The 20,578-nt window shown below is 37.9% G+C and overlaps 1 protein-coding gene across 1 annotated transcript in view; it reads left to right on the top strand.

Annotated features, from left to right (window-relative positions):
* The window catches only part of SNX29 (sorting nexin 29), a gene marked incomplete at its 5' end in the record, with an annotated part of 100,189 nt that continues 79,611 nt past the window's right edge, over nt 1-20,578 (top strand). The window contains 10 exons of the mRNA XM_010214877.2: nt 1-69; nt 794-846; nt 3,191-3,315; nt 6,721-6,901; nt 7,563-7,633; nt 8,518-8,766; nt 10,281-10,656; nt 11,289-11,407; nt 16,125-16,203; nt 16,710-16,792. Coding sequence (XP_010213179.2) covers nt 1-69; nt 794-846; nt 3,191-3,315; nt 6,721-6,901; nt 7,563-7,633; nt 8,518-8,766; nt 10,281-10,656; nt 11,289-11,407; nt 16,125-16,203; nt 16,710-16,792 — 1,405 coding nt within the window. The remainder of the gene's footprint in view (nt 70-793; nt 847-3,190; nt 3,316-6,720; nt 6,902-7,562; nt 7,634-8,517; nt 8,767-10,280; nt 10,657-11,288; nt 11,408-16,124; nt 16,204-16,709; nt 16,793-20,578) is intronic.

Genomic DNA, 20,578 nt, shown 5'->3' with positions numbered 1-20,578 from the left:
TTAGGTTCACAGAGCAATGACACTAAAAGACAGTTTCTTCTAGAACGCTTACTGGATGCAGTTAAGCAGGTGAGAAATCCTAATCCTGTTTCTGCAATGTGCCTGTGTGGAGGTGACAATCCTGGCAGGACTCGCTATAGACTGATTAGACTTGGGATATTTGCTGTATCACTGAGGTAATTGGCAGTGTGCTCCAAAATTTACATTACACATGTGAAATGTAACATTTTACATCTGCAGCTTCCTTTCTTCGCACTAGGATTTTAGTACATGGGTTGAAATACAGATAAGGGTGGGAAGTTTGTTTTTTGTATAGACATGAAGATTGGCAAGTAGCATTTCATAAATTTGATTGAGCTTAGGGGAGAGATTGAGAGCTAAAAGAAAGCCTCTGAAGTCAGGTAGCTGTTTTTATTATATAGGTAATGGTTATTCTGTAATCGTAGCACTGAGGTTATTGGAAGCAGTATTTATTTCTGTGGACAGACATTTAAAGCTTCAGAAGTAGTAACTTTTACTCCTTTTGTGTGTTTATTTTGTTTTAATTCTAAATGGCCCTAATACACACTATTTTTGCTAGCAAGAATATATTTGAACTGCAAGAGTAGTTTGATTGTAGAACACAATGCTAAAAAGCACTTTTGTGCTGCAGGCTATATTTGCCGCTGCTCTATTTTGTACCACTTCCTTTTTTTCTTTGTTATGACTTCTTGTTTTGTTCTCAAATGGAAAAAATTTCAGAATGTTTAATTTCTTAGATTTTAATATGTTTTTATTATACTACTTATTGCAGTGTCAGATACGGTTTGGAGGAAGAAAAGAAATTGCTTCAGATTCTGATAGCAGGTAAAATAGTCTAAGAAACTTTTAACATGCTCAGTTTGCATATCAGCACTACATAAAACATGTTGCATGAAAATATTTGGCATATTTGAAAGAAACCTCCCATTTCCTCTGCTTTACAAAGGCACTGACACAGAGTTGTGATTTCATCATGTTTATAGCTTAGCAAAGCTCCTTTTGGGTGAAGTTGCAACTATTTTAAGTGGCTGCAGAGTTAATGATAGGGCTCAAACTGTAAAGTCTGAATGTGAGATTAGATTGTTTTTCTTTTTTTTCCCCAAAAAAATCCTCTTTTAAAATTAGTGCATTTGTTATCATTGCAGCTTTTTGCGTAGCATCACACCTGGATCTCAAGTGTGTTTAATGCCCCTCGCAGAGTTACTCCTGTATTTTTTTTTTTAATCTGATTCCTGATTTTCTGATGTGCTTACATCTGCTTTCCTTCTTTTTCTGTACTATTAATTGTCCCTTTTTATTAATATGTTTTTTTTTTTTTTAAAGAAGAGTTTTCTTTCCAGTCCCCTTCAAATCCAGTCTTAGAGAGCAGGACTAAAGCTGTGTTTTCCTGACTCCTGGGACACCAGGATAACAATTCCTTGCTCCTGAAATGGAGAGTGGGGCAGGATTGCTGCATCTCCTTGAGGTTCCCACTTCTCTGCTAACTCACTGCTTTCCTAAGCAAACTGTGGTGATCATCTCATCCACTTGGAGTTAATTGAATAAAAGCTATGCTTTGAATGATTGTTTTTTCTTTCTGCCAGTTCAGTGAGTTAAGTACTTTGAATAAAATGTCGGGTGAATGCTGGAGTTCCTCCAAGGAAAGAAGATTGTGCTGCTGGGAGCAGGAAGAGATGTGGGAAAGCAGGAAGAAGTGCAGAGGAGTGAGAGGGCAAATGGACCTTGTAGGACAGCTGCATGTGGAACTACACACTGAAGCTGCTCCTTGAATGCCTAAGCCTTTTTTTTTTCCCCGCCTTTTTTCCTTCTTTTTCAGAAAAGCTTCAGGTAGAAATAGGTGGATTTTTATTTATTCGCTGTGGGACAAAACAATGATGCTGCCTTTGTAGCAGGCTGTATCAACTCGGTAACAACAAACACCTACCATGCAGAATGATTTTTTTTTTTCCACATTTAGAACTTTGTTGCTTAGTTTGCTTTAAGAACTGCTTTACTGCCTTTTTTTTTTTTTAAGACCTGGAAGAATGATCTTTAGCATTTATCTCCTGAGAAGCAGGGGAATTAGGATTCGAAAGATATACTGCTGGTCAAATTGTCCTTATAAATATCTTCCGTAGAATTTAGTAGACATGCTGAGTAAGGGATTATAACTATGCAGTTTAAGGCTTCAAAAGGAAGTGGAAATTATGGGAATAGATGTTTATTTTTAGGGTGTTTTAGATTAGAACCATGCTAAATGTTATTAGATAATTTTGTAAGTGAGAATGCTACAATTCGATATAAATTCTCAGACCAAACTTCATGATTCTCCAAAATTTACTCCTCCAGCACTTTGTCTTTGAGATTGTAACTGTTCAGAGCTCTGTTATGTCTATGTAATAGTGGACATCTTCCTGTTTTTCTGCCTTTGTTTAACAGATTGTCATGGTGCTATTTGTAATGCCCAATATATATAAAGTATTTAATAGACTTTGTCAACCCTTTGTATCCAACTGCTTTGTCTTGGCTAATTGTCTGTAGTTCTTTGTTTTACTAATCGACTTGAGCAGCCAGGTGACAGCTTTCTTAAATCTTGTAATTTAAGTATTATTTATGTAATAGCAAACAACAATTGGAGAAAAAACTATTTACTAACTGCATTGTTTTAAAAATCTATACTTCAGTAAATTGTTAAATAATATTGTAGAGAGCAACGATTCAAAGTGACAGTTAAATCTCTAGAAAAATCTTGCTTTTTTTTTTTTGTCTTGCGCTTCATGGACTATGGTGTGATAATGCCAAGAACATTTTTTTCTGGAAATTTTAGAATGCTTTCAGAATACTGTTGTTTTCAAATACACTTGTTGCTATACAAATATAGCTGCATTGAATGAAAAATAGATAAGTTGAAGGTAAAATAGCATGATTAACAAGCAGGCTAAAACTTGATGATGACTTTTCAAACTGGTTGCTAATCAATCTGAATAAGTAATCTGTGCACTAGTTTGGAATAATCATGATGAGACTAGATATCAGTAGGTTATGCTGTTTGCAAATAGTGTGATTAATGCAAATAAAAGATGCTTCTCTATGTATATTAAATAGTGACTCACCTGTACATTCTCTGTTCAGAGATTGCAGTTGACTGTTCATGTTCCTTCACATGATTTCTGTGGTAATTTTGTTGCAGAGTCACTTGCTTGTGTGCTCAGTTTGAAGCTGTGTTGCAGCATGGTCTGAAGAGGAGCCGAGGATTAGCACTGACAGCAGCAGCAATCAAACAGGCCGCAGGTTTCTCCAGTAAAACCGAAACAGGTAATTCACTGATCAGAACCACTTCGTTTTAAAATGTTCATAAGTATAAGCAATTGAGATAATTTCTAAGGGGAATTGTAAGAAATGAACCAAACTGCAGGCTGTTGTTAATGTAGGTTCTTGAAATTTCGTTACGTTGTGAAAAGAGTTTTTGCCGCTTAATCTAGTTCAATTTTCATACCAATCTTTTCTAGGAATTTTAGTACTTGGAAGTCTGCAGTTCCTACAGTTCCATCATGAAAAATATTATGGACAGTTTTATCTCGATAGGGATAAGCATTGTGTGACTCCGCTCCTTGCTTTTATACTGTTACAGTTTCGTTCTCAACTGTGTTTTACTTTGTTCTTTGATCGCCGTTTCGTCACAGCATCAGGCATGTTTATTCTCTAGCTATTGATGTCATCTTTAAAAACAAGGCTCAGATTGCTTAGGTTGGATGGGTTGCTTTATATTGATTTCTCTGCTTTATTTTTAAGGGATTCCTTTATTTTTGTTGCCTTCTCAGCACCTTTGTGATACCCTTATTTTCTCATCCAAAATATATGCAGTTGTTTATATCATCTTCATCCGTTATGCAGTGATATCTCAACTTGAACTTGAACACACGGTTTATAATAGAACATTTCTTTTGGGCTTTTCAAAATCCCATAGGTGTAACATGTATCAGAATTGTTTCCATAGTCCTATAATTACTAATGCATTGTGATCTCTAACTTATAGTGCATGTAGTGGATGTTACATTAAAACTTAATAGGTAGTTTCATATATGTTTTATATATATATTTAACTGCTATATATATATGTTTCTTCCCATTCAATAGGGTCAAATGTTGGATCTTGTGTGTTGACTTGTGTCCTGCTCATGTGTTTGAGCCTACAGACTTTGTTTTCTTGGAGAGATAAAATAGGCTTTTAGAGAAGTTTTTGAGCTTACTGTGTTCAGCTCCAGACTTAATAATGGAGGGAATGCAACACTTAAAGGTCCTGGATAAACAAATAAGGAAAATCCATATATTTGTAACTGTTATAGATAAACCCTTAATTGTTATTAAAACTGTTACAGAAATTCACTTTTATGTGGACTAGATGATCTCTAGAGGTCCCTGCCAACCCTAAGCATTCTATGATTCTATGTCTTTTCCCTTTCCTTGTGTGCACAGTGAATGCACTGGGTACTTTTGAGGCCTCTTTCAGTCCCTGGGTAGCTGCCACTCTGCTGTGTTACCTCTTCCATGGGTAGAAACTTAATTACCTGTCGTTAATGTCAAGGATATGTGAAATTTTTGGTTCTGTTTTTTTGAGATATATTAGTCTTCAAATGTAGGAAGGTGTCTCTGCTATTTGGGAACTTTACAGCAGTTTAGCTTTGTACTTGGGTATGTATAAAGTCTCTTCTCTGTGGTTTTGTAAATCAGATTATGTAGAAGAGGAGAAAATCAGGATAGTGATTTATGGTTGATGAATACGAGAAGGAAGCATTTTTACTACTTGAAGCTTTAAGAGTGAGTGACGTGGAAGTTCAAGAATAAGAATATGGCTTTTTGCAGCAATCAGACTGAACATAATGTCTGAGGAGTTTTTTTAGTATAAATTACTGGGTACCACTATTTAATTTTCTGAATTTTATCTGTGTATTATATATTTAAGAAGAGTTACAAAGAACCCTCCCCCGCTTTTTTGGTCACTTTGAGGTAGCTGATTTTGGAGTGATCTATATTTGGTTCTGTCATGAAGGGACTTAAGATATGGCATGTCTCTACCCAATTTCCATTAAACAGATTTTGATTGAAAACTGATGATAGTCCAAAGTTTGAGGATTTTGAAAATCCTAGATACATGTAAATCGTCACAGTGCTAGAAAACATGGAGTTTCACTCTAAGCACAGGGGGAAAATCTGTCCGTTTTCTCTATTCCTGTAATATTTTTCGCTTCCTTCTTTACCTTTGTTCTAAGTTTTAGTAAGACAGAAATGAACTTTGTTGGTTCCCAAAAACAAAATCATTAAATCACTGTAGTCCTCAAGGTGCTGCATTTGTATGAAGTATGTTTTAATTTTAAATGTGAGAACATTTTATTTTTGTAATACTGATACAAATAAATAGAAATTAAATGGGTAGAATGTGATATTTGAAAGTTCTGATGTATTCTGTGGACTTTTGTCCTTTCTGTTGCAATCTGACTAGTTTTGAGTTCAGCCAAGCGTGATTTCCGTTCTGCCTGTGTGAGTAAACCCGGAGTGCAGTAAGGCCTTGCAGTTACACAATAATTTGAATGACGTTTGCTGGGGGCCTAAGATAATGCTGGATTAAACCAACGATCCTCTGAGTCCAGTGCTTCAGCACGCTGGAGGAGTGTAAAGTCCCTTGAAATGGAAAGTTGAGAAAGAAAATTTCCATGTAGTCATCTTTCTCATCTTTTTGTGATTCCCATATTCTGCACCTCTTAGCATATTTTGAAGAACTAAGGTGTGTTCTCGTGTTGCTGGCAGACCTGTTTGGTGAAAATTTAGTTAGTGGTTCTGATTTGGTTGTATCTAGTTAGGTTTCTAAAATAGCTTTTCCAACCTGTATATGGTCTTCAGCGGAGATAAGCGAACAAAGATGTTTTCCCCAAATGATCATACTGCAACACGCAGAGACAGAACCTGTACCAGAACCTATTCAAAGCCTGGCCACTCACACTGTTATTTAGAGGAGAAAAAAAGAAACATTATAGGTGACCTTTTCTTAAAACTTTAAACTATATTTAAAAAAAATCTTATATGATAAGGAATTGTAGGATCAATCTCTTTTAGCTGTCACAGTGATTTTAATGTGTCTTTTACGAAATTTGATACCCTTGAATTTTTTTGAAGATGTTCATTAAAATTTCCGAAGGAGCATCTGCATTTCTTCCCTGAAAGATGGATGTGTTTTAAATTTTCTGTGGAATGGCTGACCTTCTCCACTCTGTTTTTCCTTCTTTTTTCTCCTTCAAAGCCTGTCTGCCTTGGGTTGAATCTGTTAATATGTTACCAATTGCACACCTTTAACAGCCTTGTCACTGTTTTAGTTATTGGACCATTCTAGTTATACAAACTCAAAATCGCACGAAACCTAATCTTTTTTTTTTTTTGTTTTCGTAGTCTAAAATTCTCCAAATACTTATATATAGTCAAAGATCTATGGTAGTAAACAACCTACTTAACTGGAGGGCTGTAAGCAGATGGTAAATAATTCATCTTTGTTCTGTGTTATATCCGATTACCTTTCTATTTTGTGAAATTGCATAATGGATGCACTCCAGTGGAGGTAACTTCTCAAGTCGTAAGCACTATCTTGATTTCGAAAGAAGACCAAATGAAACTTGTAAAATCAATAGAAGAAAATAATAGTGCTCTGCATGTATTTTTTTTTTTTTCCAGAACCAGTGTTTTGGTATTATGTAAAGGAAGTTCTGAATAAACATGAGTTGCAGCGCTTTTATTCTCTGAAGGCAATTTCTACAGATATTGGTAGAGGGCGAGCCTGGCTGCGCTGCGCGTTGAATGAACATTCACTGGAAAGATACGTCCACATGCTGCTTGCAGATAAGAATCGGCTGAGGTTTGTATCTGACAACTTCATGATGTAGGAGATGTGCACGTACAAACAAAGTTTTGAGACAGAGTATGTATGCATCTGTAACAAAACCGCACGTTCATCAGTAGAAACTATTTAATTTCCCACTTAAAAATTTCTTTTTTTTTTTAACTGACTGCGTCCAAACTCCTAACTGACTTGGTTTAAGGTAATTAATGATTTGCTTTTGAGTATTGAAATATATCACTGTATCAAGTGTTGTTGTTTGCTTGTAGCCATGCATTTTAATGTTTTGTAAAATGACTTGATAATGGCTTGATAATGAGGGTCAAGTGCAGTCATCTAAAATTAGGTATGGAGAGGTAATTGTGCCTGTTATTGTAACATAGCCCTCATTGCCTGCATTGACTTCTTTCTCTGTAGAAAGACAGAGCGTGCACAACTGAAGATAAATTGTTGCTTGAGTAATTCTCGTGTACTTTTCACTTATGCAAATAAACAAAATTTTCTTTAACCTTTGCTATTTTATCTTGTCTGATACAACTATTCAGACTTTCCACATATTGCAGGACCACAGAATTATATCCATTGATGTCCTAAAGCTTGTTTACATTTGAAGTCATATACAGTGGAATATGCATTGATATAGGCTGTATATTCTAAGTGTTTACCTTTCAATTTGTAGTGTCTTCTATGAAGACTGGTCTTTTATGATGGATGAAGAACGTTCCAGTATGATTCCTACAATGGCAGCTGGTAGGACTGACTTAAATGCTACTGTTCTGGGAAAACTATTTTGACATGTTTTTTCTGTTCTTGCTTGTGGGAAAAACTACTGAAATGCACTGTTGGCTTATGTAGACCGTGTGTGTTACATGTCAGGTGTTGGAGGGGATGCAGTCTAGGGTATTACACCACTCTGTGTTATGAATTGGTGTACTGTCAAAATACAAGATCTTGCCTGTCCGCTGTTGCTGAAAAGTCTTCTGCAAATAAAAGCAAACTGAGTCAAGAGTCAAGGCTAACTTTTTTTGAACTATGTCTATTAAGCAACAGAGTTGCTTCTAACAAGAAAAGGACATATGAAGTACGTATGTGGGAGAATTAAGAGTCAGGAACAGTAACAGAGATGACTTATTTTTCTGAAGTGTGACCACAGAAGTGCTGCAGTATTGCTGTTTACACCTAGGTCTCTTGGATACATGGTTTGTTATGAAAATAGAATTCTTTCTTTCTTTCTGTCTCTTTTAATATGATTTAAGAACTGACTATTCAAAAAGTGTTTTATAGGCTATAAGAACTGCCAAAGTTGCAGTGAAATGGATTTAAATATCAGGTTATAAATAAATCGGTTCACAGTCCTTATTGCATATTTAATGTTAGTCAGCTGTACAGCCATCAAAATAAATTCAGAACTGATTGCAGCAGCTTGAATAGTATCTAACAAAGAGTGAACGGTACATGAAAGAATAAAGTTCTTTCATTAATTTCACTCTTAAAATATAGAGAACTGTAGGAAAAAAAATTGGACAAATGTTTTTGTCATATGTCTATATTGTATCTTTAAACTATCAATGTACGTTTTTCTGGAGTATATAGTGGGTTTTTCAGTCTACTTTTTTCCTTTCTTTTGTCTGAAGGTCTGAACTCCATCCTTTTTGCAATCAACATTGATAACAAGGATTTAAATGGGCAGAGCAAATGTATACCCACGGTATCTGATCTGCTCAAGGAATCGACGCAAAACGTCACCTCGTTACTGAAGGAATCCACTCAAGGTGTCAGCAGCCTTCTCAGGGAGATAACTGCCTCGTCTGCCGTCTCCATCCTCATCAAACCGGAGCAAGAGACCGACCCACTTCCTGTTTTGTCAAGGAACGTAAGTGCTGGTAAGTGCTTTTGCAATGTGAATGTCACCCAGAACATTCTAAAGTCTTCTAAGGTGTTTAAATCCTTTTTCAATTAAAAAAAAAAAAACAACGCTATTATACAGAGGGAAAAAGAAACTTAAAAATACATGTAATGCACCTGTGAAGCACTTGAAGATAAAAATATATATTTTTTGGAAATGCAGGTCTGAATAATGGATAGTAAATGTGTATTATAACTTCTCTGTAAGGTGTTAGACTTGTCAGGTCATATTCCAGTTCATAACATTGTGCCCTGCAGACCCTGGTGTACTGATTTGTTATAAGCAATATGCTCATATTTGTCACTTGGCTACACTACCATGTATCTGTTATATATCAGATTAAAAGCTAGATTGTAAGCAAGATACTGGGATTTCTGTATTCTCTGAATTAAAAATAAAGATTTTCTATAAGGTTTTAAAGTTTGAATTGATTTGATTATGACAAAAATGAAAAAGGGGGCGGGGGATGGAAATAGATAGGAATAAATGAGATCTGCTTTTGCTCTTGCCATTTAGAGGTCTGTTTTCTTAAAGCAAAGTCCTTCTAAGGCAAACTGAAAAACAAACCTTCATTGTTTAGGGCTTTAAACAAGACTAAAATAATGCTTGAATTCGAGTAACTTTTTGTTTTTTGAGAGTGGGTTGTTACTCCAAAATCCCTACTACCACAGGATAGACATACTGTAATTGGAAAGGGTTTCATTGTATTTCAAGACTCAGAACTAATGAGCAGAGGGAGTAAGCAAGTCTATTCTGAAAACCATCTGTTCTCTTTCAGAATAGAAACAAAACTGCCTCTGGTTGCTTGTAAAGCAGAAGTGTTTCATGTTGCCTTGTTTTGTAGGCATGATCTTCAATGAATACTGGTTGTAGCCCATAAGATAGGGTGCCTGGAAGGCTGACCTTTTAAAAATTGTGTTTTAGAAGATTGTTGGATTTTTTTTTTTTCCCCTCCTCTTCCAATAATATACTGTGAAAAATGCACCTCCAAAATATCTTTTCAAAATCTTAATTATTTAAGCCATATTAAATAAAAGTTTTAAATATTTAAATGTTCATGTCCACGGAAAGGTGATTGAAATGCCTCGTGGATTTCATTGTCTTTCCTAAGATGTTTCTCATCTTACCTTCTGGTGTTTTTTGGTGTTTTAATCCCTTGCTCTCTCAAATAACTAAAATGTCCCAAAATGTTCTGATTCCAAAAACCTCAGACTTTCACTAAGCTGTAATTTAAAACAAAACAAACGTTGCTCTTCACAGTTTTCATGTCAGCTGTCTTTCATCAATGCATTGTTTTATCTAATTTTTTAGTTTAGTCTAATTTAGTTTTATCTAATTAATGTCTGAAAATCATAACTGTTCACCTTTGCTTGCTCCATAAATATCTGTTCTTTTACAAATTAAATTATTTCAGGAAAAAAATGAAGTATATCATATAGTTTTTTTTCCTCTTTTTCTTTCATTAAATGGACACCTTTCTGTTGCTACCAGATTTAAAATCAAGAAAAGATAGAAAAAAGAAGAAGAGAGTGACAAATATCATCTCATTTGATGAGGAGGAAGATGAGCAAAACTTTGGGGATGCCATAAAGACTCTGGCCACAGGAGAAAGTTCAGAGGAGAATTCAGACATATCTTCAGTTTTTGTGTTACCCTCATCTGAAAGCAGTCTTGGGAAAAGTCTGAATGGGCATGAAAGTAACCATCTGTGGAAAGGCAATTCAATGTTTCTGAATGGAGAGTACGAATACCAGAAACTAGATGTAAAGAGCATTGATGATGAAGATATAGATGAAAATGAAGATGAGCTGTATGGAAAAACATTAGGAGATAAAGGCAGGGAAGATGAAATTGAAGCTTCTGAAAAGTAAGTCATTTTAGTGAAGGAACAAGTAATGAAGTCTTTTTTTCATGCCCTCACGCTGTCTTTTTGTATTTCGTGGGAACTGGCAAGTTCACTTAGCTAACAAAAATCCCTGAACCACTTGGCCTAGTGTGGTCACAGTAGCTTGTTTCCAAATTCTGCTAAAATTCTGAATTTTGAGATTTCAAGTTCGTTCTTCATGAATTTCTCAACTCTTGAAAACGCTGGGTGATAAAGCCAGATTAATTCTGATTAAAGTGAAGCTTTCTTAATATTATATCGGCTAGATTTTTGGCCTTACAGTAAGACAACATCTCTTATATAGAGAAAGCCTGCTGGTATCAGTTAAACAAGACAGAGTCATCAAATTAAGAGAAAAATAGTAGCTTTAGGTACTGATATTCCCTGTTCTTCTCTAAGGTCCATTTGCAGAACTGGTGGGCAAGGGGAAAGCACTGCTGCTTGCCTGCTTTGTGGTAGTCTGCCCTGTGAATCTGTGATGTCTGAACCCAGAAACCAGGAGGCAGACTGAAATGCAGAGTTATTTTTTTCTTGCAACAGTAGCCTGAAAGAAACAAAAGTATTGCAAAAATAAATGTTGTCTAGAAAAATAACTTTTTTTTCTTTTACTCTAGGCCTCATGAAACTAGTGCATGCAGTTCTCAGCTGTGCAGCTGGACTCCTCTACAGGTCCTGAATGATGACTCGGATGTTCTGTTTCCTGTCAGTGCTGTCGGCTCTTACTCACAAACTGGTGGGTATTTTAATTCTACCTGATTTCAGCAAGCTTTACAACAGAATTTCTAGCATGAAACAGTGGTAAGAAATATGGAACTGTAAGAATATAGGAGAAACTACACAGTTTGGAATAGACAGGGAGTTAAAACTTATTGTGGACCTGGATTAAAATTCTCTGTTTGAGTAGCCTTGCACTTAGCTCATCTTTAAACTATTTATTTGAAGAGGATTTATCAATGTCAGGGTAGAATTTTATATCCAGCTTGCAAACACCATTAAGTTCAAAGAAGCTGCAAGTGTGTTAGAGAATTTGAACTCAAATTAATCTTGGCAGAGGGGTGAAATAGTAACAAACATTGGATGCCGATGGCTTCGATACAAGTCATTAATTGCTGAGATGCAAGATGAGGAGTGAGTGGCTAGGAAATACTCCTTCAGAAAAGGATGTGGGAATTAACAACTCCCAAGCTGGTAGTGAGGTAGCAGAAAGCACATTCTGTACCGAGGAGCCACATGAAAGTGTCCCTTGTAAGCCCGAGCTCCCTTGGCCCTGGGGTGGCCTCGGCTGCAGCGCCGTGGGCTCTTGGAGGCAGGCCCAGACCAACTGGAGAGGTCACTGGAGGTAGCAAGGAGAAGGATCCGAGGCAGGAAAACCAGATCTGCAAAGAAAAGCAGAAGGAAGGGAGAGCCTTGAGAAAGGCAGAGAGGATAGTGGCTCTCCCGTAGGTAAAAAGCAGCTGTGGGACTTTTTGTACAGTCAGATTAGACAGGAGCTGGTGTTTTCTTCTTCCTGCATTAAGTCTATCAATGGTGTTGTCACCCTGTCCCCCAGTGTGTGTATGTGGTACTAGCTAGCAGAGATCAAGCTTAGTGTAGTGCAGGTTTTAATGTACTCAGTTTGGTGTCTACCAGCTTTAGCTGAATGTTGAAAGGTGTTTATTAATGCTTTCTTTGAGCATTTCTCCAGTATCTGTATCTCTGTTAAAAACAAACAAATTATCTCCCAAAACTGGCTCTGGAAAAGGTTTGCTAGGCTCTTGAGGCAGGATTAATTAGTTAACTAGGGACATAAGCTGGAAGAGTCTGCTAAAATTTACTGTTATTACTGTCCATTAAATTGATGAAATCAAAGACAGAAGAGCCAGAATAATAAAGGCAGGAGCAGAGATTTAATATTTTTCTAGATTTTTTTTGTAAGTCCCTGCTTATATAAAACTTTAGATATGTGTTCTTATTGCAACAACCACTTAAAAACCTCTCGGCAGCATTTGAATAATTTGTTTTAACAGTAAAAATGCTTTCTGTATTTTTTTTTTGGGGTGCACAGTATGTGTTCAATGGACCATTAATTGAAGGGGTGTGAAAAAATGTAATTCACTTTTTTAAATTCCATAATTAAAGTGATTAAAAATAACATCTCATACAGTGATGTAATACTGCCCTCTGCTGTATTTTTGTGTATTGTATATATTAAGAAGTGCCAGTATCTCAGAAAAAGAAAAGTGTCTTTATTTTCTGGCATAGTGTATGTGAACTTGTTCCCCTTAAAGAAGTGTATACAGACACCAATGGACATAGACAATAGATTTACAGATGTTTATGCACTACTGTAAACTGAAAACCTGGAGGGCAAGTACATGTTCCTGTTTAGACTGGAGAGAGCCTGCAGGTGAATTAGGGAGTTTGTGCAGTGACACCTGCATAGCTACTAACCCAGGATCAGGAGGGATCAATCTATAGCTGGAATCAAAATTTAGAAGACTAAGCTAAGGTTTTGTCCTGGAAATGGGTTACCAGAGAAGCCAGTGGTAAATGTCCTAGGGGCATCCTTTTGCTAAGGAGAAGGCAGAGCGTCTTTGTTCACAGCATGGGGCCGTTTTCCCGGTTTTAGCAGGGCAAAGATGTGACCAGGTGCTGGGTGTTTGTCTTTGCTGCTCCTGTTGCTGATCTGTGCAGACCAGGCACTGTGGCATTGATGTGTGTGCGTAATAATAGTGCTTGGGGTATTTCTCACTACACGTCTATTCCTGTGTATTACTCTAATAATTCAGCTCTTTTTAAGTTAATGCGCAGGTGGGTAATGATTTCTAGTTCCGGTGTACATGTTTTTTAAAATATAAAAGTATTCTTTAGCCCAGGAATAGGCACTTGGCTAAAGAGTGCAGTAAACAGGACATTGATCGATCTTTTCCTTATTGTATCCTGCTGGCTTCTAGCCATCCAGGGACTTTGCTTTAGATCATTTGGTTTATGTGGAAACGGACCTAACATCCTAGCTAATCATGTGTAAACTGACTCTAGCTCCACAGTATGCTGAGATAATTTACTTATTATTTTTGTTAATCTAAAAATCTTAATTTGTTGCCTGCTGATAACTTCAGTGGTTGTTCTCCAGTTCTTGTGTTACAGGGTTAAAAAGTAAAGAATAATAATGCACTATTAATCTACTGCATCAGCAGTTTGCATCTCAGATGCTATTGGCTCTTCCAAAGTAAAAAGTCTTAGCTCCTTGGTCACTCCTTGTCTGAAACCTCTTTGTTCTGTTAGTTCTGGTTGCCCTTCATTGTGTCTGTTCTGGTTCTGCTAAGTAGCTTGTGTAAGCAAATAGGTTTGCACAGTAGCATTGTAGCTGTGCGGCCTCCGGGTGGCTTTGAGTAGAGCTCTGGTTACCTTCCGTGTGCTGTAAGTGACCTTTCGTTCAGGAGAGTTTAGCTTCTGAGCGCTTCAGTTCCCCAGCTTTCCAGCAGGATGTCCTGACCAATAGCCTTGCCAGCCTGGCTAATTGCTGCTGCAGATAGTAGCATGTTCAATGAGTGCAGCCCAAACAGTTCAGAGGATGTTGCAGGTAAGTGGTACTTGAACCAGGAGTGAACTATGAATCCAAAGAGGCAGAACTCCAAGTAGGCCGTACCCGAATCAACTCATGGAGTTACCTTGAGAATGACGTGGAAAAAAAATGCACTTAGAAGGAGGCATTGCAAGTGTAAAATGGTTAATAACATTCTCAGTACGGTACCTACTCTGTGGTGGGGCTGAGGTGCTTAAACGCTAGGAGTGCCCCAACATGGCCGTGTGCTACTCAACTGCAGAGTCCTGCACGTCGGTCCCGTGCTGTTGGCAAGTTGGCTGTTCAGTTCTGTTTCCACACACCGTCAGGAGCATTACCTTCCACCCTGTCCTTATCTTCGCTGGGTGACACTGTGTAGCCCTGAGTGCAGGGTGTTGTGAGGCTGAAAGGAGCAGGCTTCAACCATGGTCACAAGCAGCACCAGTGGTTCCACCATCTGATTCCTGTTTTTTGCCTCTCCAGACTGGTCCTGGGCCCTTCTGAGCAGGCCTGGCCCCACGGGGGTCAGGGTGCGGGTGGTTTTCCCCGATAACTATCGTGCCCCTCAAAGGGCACTAGCAACCTGCAGGGACAGCGATGTGCACAGGTACCACTGCCCTCTCCCGAGGTGTAACAACAACTCGGTGAGATTGAAGACTGCCTAAAGCAGCTGTGGGCTTGGTTTTGGAAGACAAGACTTTTCTGGATGAATGATAGGAGAGGGAATGTGGGTTAGCTTTTTCTGAGGGCGATTCAGCCCAATAACTGAGAAGTTGAACATTATTATGACACTGTTGTTGCTAAAACATACTTCATATGTTCTTATAAAGGATATAATTTAACCTATTGCTTTGGCGTATTCAGATAAGTGACAAGACATATACATTTGAAATAGATGGCACTGTATGCAGTGTTGTATGGCAATATGAGCATTTTCAGTTCTAGTCTATGGCAGAGCTTCAGGGCTGTGTCGTGGCGCATCATGTCTGCATGTACCTGGAGGTGGGAGAGCTGGAGTAAAAATTCGGTTGCCTGGGAGAAAAGTGTGATGTGCAGCTAGGAGCCCAGCTTCTGTAAACCCCGCAGCTGCAGAGCAAACTGCCCTCCGTGTCCATGCTTGCCAGGCTCTAATTCCCATCAACTTTTTCTTCTAGATTTCTTACTTTTTAAATTCTGCGCTATTTCAGCACATGCTTCTAGGATTGTTTCATAGTAACTTCAGGTCTTGCATAAAGGCATGCAGAAGACATCACCAAAATGTTTTTAAACGTGTGTGTGGGAGGGGTGTGTTTTTTTTTTTTTTTTTTTGTCAATACAGTTACACACAGGTTTCTGTTTGTTTCCATTCGTTTGTGCTACTAACATGATAGGCCTTGTGACATATATATTTTGCTCCTGTGGACCTGTATATGGATGCAATTATCCATGCTTTTGTTGTAACTTGTCTCATAATTTATCTATTTCTTTATATTTGGAACGTAGAGGTAAGGAGCCAGGAAGAGCCACCCTGTTCCTCTGGGGATGCATAAGGGACTAGTGCCTTTGTAAGGGTTCATGTGGGGACTAACTACAGATTCTCTCCCTTCAAATGGTAAATAGATTTGTAATGAGTTAAAAATGTCCTGTTTTTATTAAACTGCTGGGACTTGCGAAAAGAACCTCTATAAGAGGTCTCTTCACAACTATACAAAGTTGTATTCAGTGTAAAATATCAGTAGATAGAACTGTTGGTCTCAGTGTAAAATGTCAATCTATAAACTCAGTTTTGGAGAGAAAATTGAGGTTTAAAAGGGGTAGTAAATAGGACAGTTGCAAATGTAACTACCCTTCTTTTAAAATACTGTTTTTTTTCTTCTTTTAAAATACTGTTAACTGAGGAAAGTTTATGCTTTGCATTTTGCTTTAGATAACTTGGAGAATGGAGAGGGCCATGAAAGTGTTCTTGCAGTAGAACTGGTTCAAAGAAGATCTGATCTTCCTTACAGGTACGTCGAGTGTATTTTCTTAAAAGTTGGGGGGAAAAAAAAACCCTTCACCCTAATAGCTACCAGCTTGTTATTACCTATCACAAAGACAGCATGTGCACTTAGCAGGGGAAGAGAAGTCATTAATCAGGCTCCTCTCACACGACTGCGCTTCCTTTTTTATATAATTTTCTTGTATATTGAACTTAACTTAGTCAAGCAGTCATGGCAAATAATATGCAGACATAGCCTCTAGGTTTTGAAAATAGATTTTATGTTGTTTTTATCATACTCCCTTATGGCTTTTTGATATGAATCTTTTTATGTATATCCTTAGATCAGACACACAACAAATACATTAAGGGATAATTAAATTTGAGTTGATTGAATATGGGTTGTTTTCTGTGTATAACTACATATTTGAATAGACAGTGACATTTTTGTTCTAGTTTCTGTAACTCTTGCTTAAATTCTTAGATTTAGGATTTTTTCAGTTGTGATGATATTTTTTTTCCTCCTTTAACTAGAATGGAAGTGAGTCCTCCTGCTCAAGTGAACAATTTAAGCAGCATGTTGCCTTCAGCCACTGTGCCCGAATCTATGACAATTAGTAAGTATTTTCTTGACATATTTAATGTACTTTTCAGAAATAGCTTTTCAAGTCCTATAGCTTTTCTTACTGCTGTAGAAATAGAAATTAACCGTTCAGACAGGCACACAGCACTACATTTCTGATATGTTGGGCTACCATTAGGAATGACTACTCTAAAAGGTTTTTGAACTGGCAGATCCTAGGTTATACACATTATCTTTTCTTTCACACAGAACTGCTAGAAAAACCCTTGTGCTAGATGTGACTTTAGCAGATAAATGAAGAGTAATGATTTAATTTGATTAACATCTTCAAATCTCTGCAGGCTGTGAAAATGCTAATGGTAGGTTCTGATGCAATCCTAATTGTCTTTCCTACTTCTGTAGTGCCTAGGGAGAAAAAAAACACGCACAAAAAAAAACTATACAAAACTATGTGTGCTATTCTATGTATGCTCAGTCTGAGCTTTTGATATGGGGAAAAGTGTTCCAAGTATATACACGGGCCGTCGTAAACCAAACGGTTACGTAAGGGACGGTCCTATGCTCAGCTGTGTTAAGACTGGAAGGGAATTGGAAGAGATAAAAGAGGGTTTGTAGCGGGGTTGAGATTAGTAGGGTTATGGACAGTACATCTATCTCATTTTTAATCCTTTGTCGTCACGTGACCTTGCTGGGTGAAGAATTTATTGCTAACTGGACTAGCTATTAAGTATACAGGCCAGTGTGCTTTTAATTGTCTGCCTCTATGTAGAGCTTTGTAACTGAGCTGGTGGGTATGGCTGGAGTCCTGCGGCTCCGGGGTGGTGATGGGTCTGTGTGGGGGACCCTGTGTGTGTGTGTGTGTGTGTGTGTGTGTGAATAATTCCTAAATGATAACATTTAGGAAGCCAGAAATAATAGAGCCAAGCTTCATTTGTGAAGCAGTCTTATGAAATGATCTAAATGAATGAACAGTATGGTATTTTAGTCTCATGGTTCATTGGCGAGGTTGAGACACCATCTGACTTGTAGTCTTATTAACTACACTGTCACGTATCGTCAAATTATGTCCCCAGTTACATATCTTGAGGGAGGCAGAAAGCACCATGTATTTTCACTGGATTCTGCTTCATCTCTGGCGTTGATCTGCTGCATGAGATTGCAAAGTGTTTTATAAAGGAGAAAACTATCTTGAGACATTTTAACATAAGAGAATCCGGTTAAGAGTGTTGGTGCAGCTACTGCTGGTCACTGTTGGTCACTGTGTATTCTCTGTTCGTGTTTTTGCTGTAATATCCTAAAGTTTTATGTACATTTCATTTCTTCAGTACTGGAATTTTAATAGGAAACTTCCTGAGTTTGTTGTCCCTGAACTCTTGTGGCAGCCCTCGTTTCACAGGAGTCTTGGGTACCAGCAGGGGCCGCAGTTGGTCTATTTCAGCTGCCCAGATAGTGTCTGCGTAGAGCTAAGGCAGCTCTAAAATACAAAGTAAATCTTGAGATGTTCCATTCCTGATGCTTATCATTTCCAGATGAAACAACACCTGGGATCAACAGAACGTTTCACGCTGGCATCAGTTTCCCGTTCCACTTGAGATGCTCTCGATGGGCAGGGTAGAGGGGGTGAAGCAGGTCAAAAAAAAGTTGTGAAGCCAGTAGAGCTATTAGTAAATATTTGAACTGTCATTGCAATCCAGGTTGCTTGGTTATGCTTTATATGTTAATGCTTTTATAGCTGATGTTGCCAGAAATATTCAGTAAAAATGTTTTTGGGGGAACTGGTCATTACTGGTTGTAGGCTTTGTGAATTCAGTGTTGCGACGAAGCCACGCGCTGAAGCTCCTTCTCTCTGTTGCAATTAGTGGCGGAGTTATTAAATGGTGAGGCTTATAGCTTGGTTGCATAGCAACTAATTTTAAAACATCAGACAAGAAAAATGGAATGGAGTGGTGCCGTGATAAAAGCAGTGAGGTCTCCAGTGGTTATGGATTTCTCTGCTTTGCACTGCTGAGGATAAAGCCTGAAATGAATTTTTTGGAACCTGTTCTTTTTCTGCTTCCTTTTCAATTCGATACTATAATACTAACCCTTTCTCAGTCGTTTTGACATGCAGGCATAAAAATGATATTTCCAGTATAATTTTCCTTAGTTTATTAATTTGGGCTTAACCACAAAGGGTAGCAAAGGTTATAGCATTGCACGTTATTCATTTCATAGTCCTTTTCATACGTTTTCAGGAAAGCCTTTGATTTTTCACACCCATTGAAAGGCATACTCAATAATGAAGATACAGAACTGTGTTTTTATCCTGCCTGTGTAAGGAGGCAACCCTTGCATGTTCCCTTTCTGTCTTCCTCTAATGAGCTGCTGCGTGACTTGGTTGTCCCTGCTCAGTAGGGAAGAGGTCTGAGAGATGCTAAGTTCCTGTGACTGCTCTGAAAGTCCGGCCGAGGGAAGGGCACGTATTAATTTTGACACTGAGATAAAATCTCCTGTTCATTTTATGTGCTCTGCTCTATAATGTAGACGACCGAGAGCATGTTGTTCTCTGCGGAAATCTTTTAATGGTGATGGGGCAGGATAGTATTTACGCAGTATCAAAGCGCTAAAGCCAGGGTTCGTTCAGGTGGCTCTGGAAGCATTTCCCTAAAGGTCAGGCTTCTGCTTTAGACTCAACTAATTAGCTTCACTAGCTGTTAGACACTCGAGATTAACTTCAACAATGGAAGTCAATTTTTAAAAAGTGAGATTTTAATCTGGGAAAAAAAAATTGTTGTGCTTCATGAAGCTCTGATTATTGCTTAGATTTTAGGTGAAACTGATGTAAAATGCTGCTGCTTAATAATAGAAGTCTATATCTAACTGTTTGGGTTTTTTTTTTTCTTTTTTTTTTTCTTGCATAGTTATTTTAATTACGACAAATAAATGTTTGACTTCAGATTTCCTGTGGATGGAGATGTTAAAGAAGTGTTGATAAATAGTATAATTTTTCTCTTTGAGAGAGAGAGTGCTGCCCCTTAATATTCATAACTTAAGGTATGTATAGTAGGGAGTCAGCATTGCTCTCCATAGTACTGGGCTGCATCAATAGGTAGTGGAGGAAGCACAGGCTGCTCAGGCTTGTTGGAGGCCTTGTTTCTTAGCCTGTGTTCGTTGCCTCTGTCGATCCTTCCTTCTGTACCTTCCCTCTCAGTTTAACTAAATTACTAGCCTTTTTGTAAGAAATACTGTAAATGAGTGTGTTTGCTTTTGTGATCCCAAATTAAACATTGAATTTTGTTCCTATTTGTGTGATAATGACATTTGCAAGTATTGCAAATTGAAGTATTGCTGTCTATCTACAGTACTGCCAAGTCCATGGCTTCCAGAAGAAATGAGACAAATGTAAATAAAAAGCTTTTGGCATCTTTTATTCCAAAAGACTCTTTTTCTTCTCTTTTTGTGCAATCCACGGTCTGTGGCAGAAACTCGTTTTCACGCCCTGCTTATGTGTGTGCTGGAGAAGGGAGTGACAGAAGATGGGATTTCAACTGTCTATTCATGCAGAAGATTCTGGGTGGAATAAGGGAAAGAAGATTAAGTTATTAGGCAAGTTAAGGTTACAATTTGAATAGACTGGTACAATTGGAAAACTGGAGACAATTTATAATAGCTTAACAGTCAATTAAATGGTAATAGATGAGTACATGTTTAAACAGCCTCAGCGTGCGTACAGCCAGCAGCTGTGGAGCAGTCAGCCCAGGAACTCGTGTGAGGAGCAGAGGCTTTAAGTTATTCAGAGTCAGAGAAACGATAGCAACTTGCTCTGAGTGCAGCATGATCA

This window comes from Tinamus guttatus, unplaced genomic scaffold (assembly GCF_059628265.1).
Source record: "Tinamus guttatus ecotype Peru unplaced genomic scaffold, ASM5962826v1 Tinamus_guttatus_pri_ptg000172l, whole genome shotgun sequence".
In the NCBI taxonomy this organism is placed as follows: domain Eukaryota; kingdom Metazoa; phylum Chordata; class Aves; order Tinamiformes; family Tinamidae; genus Tinamus; species Tinamus guttatus.
Note: the sequence above shows the minus strand (reverse complement) of the source record. Positions and strands in the feature narration are given on the sequence as shown.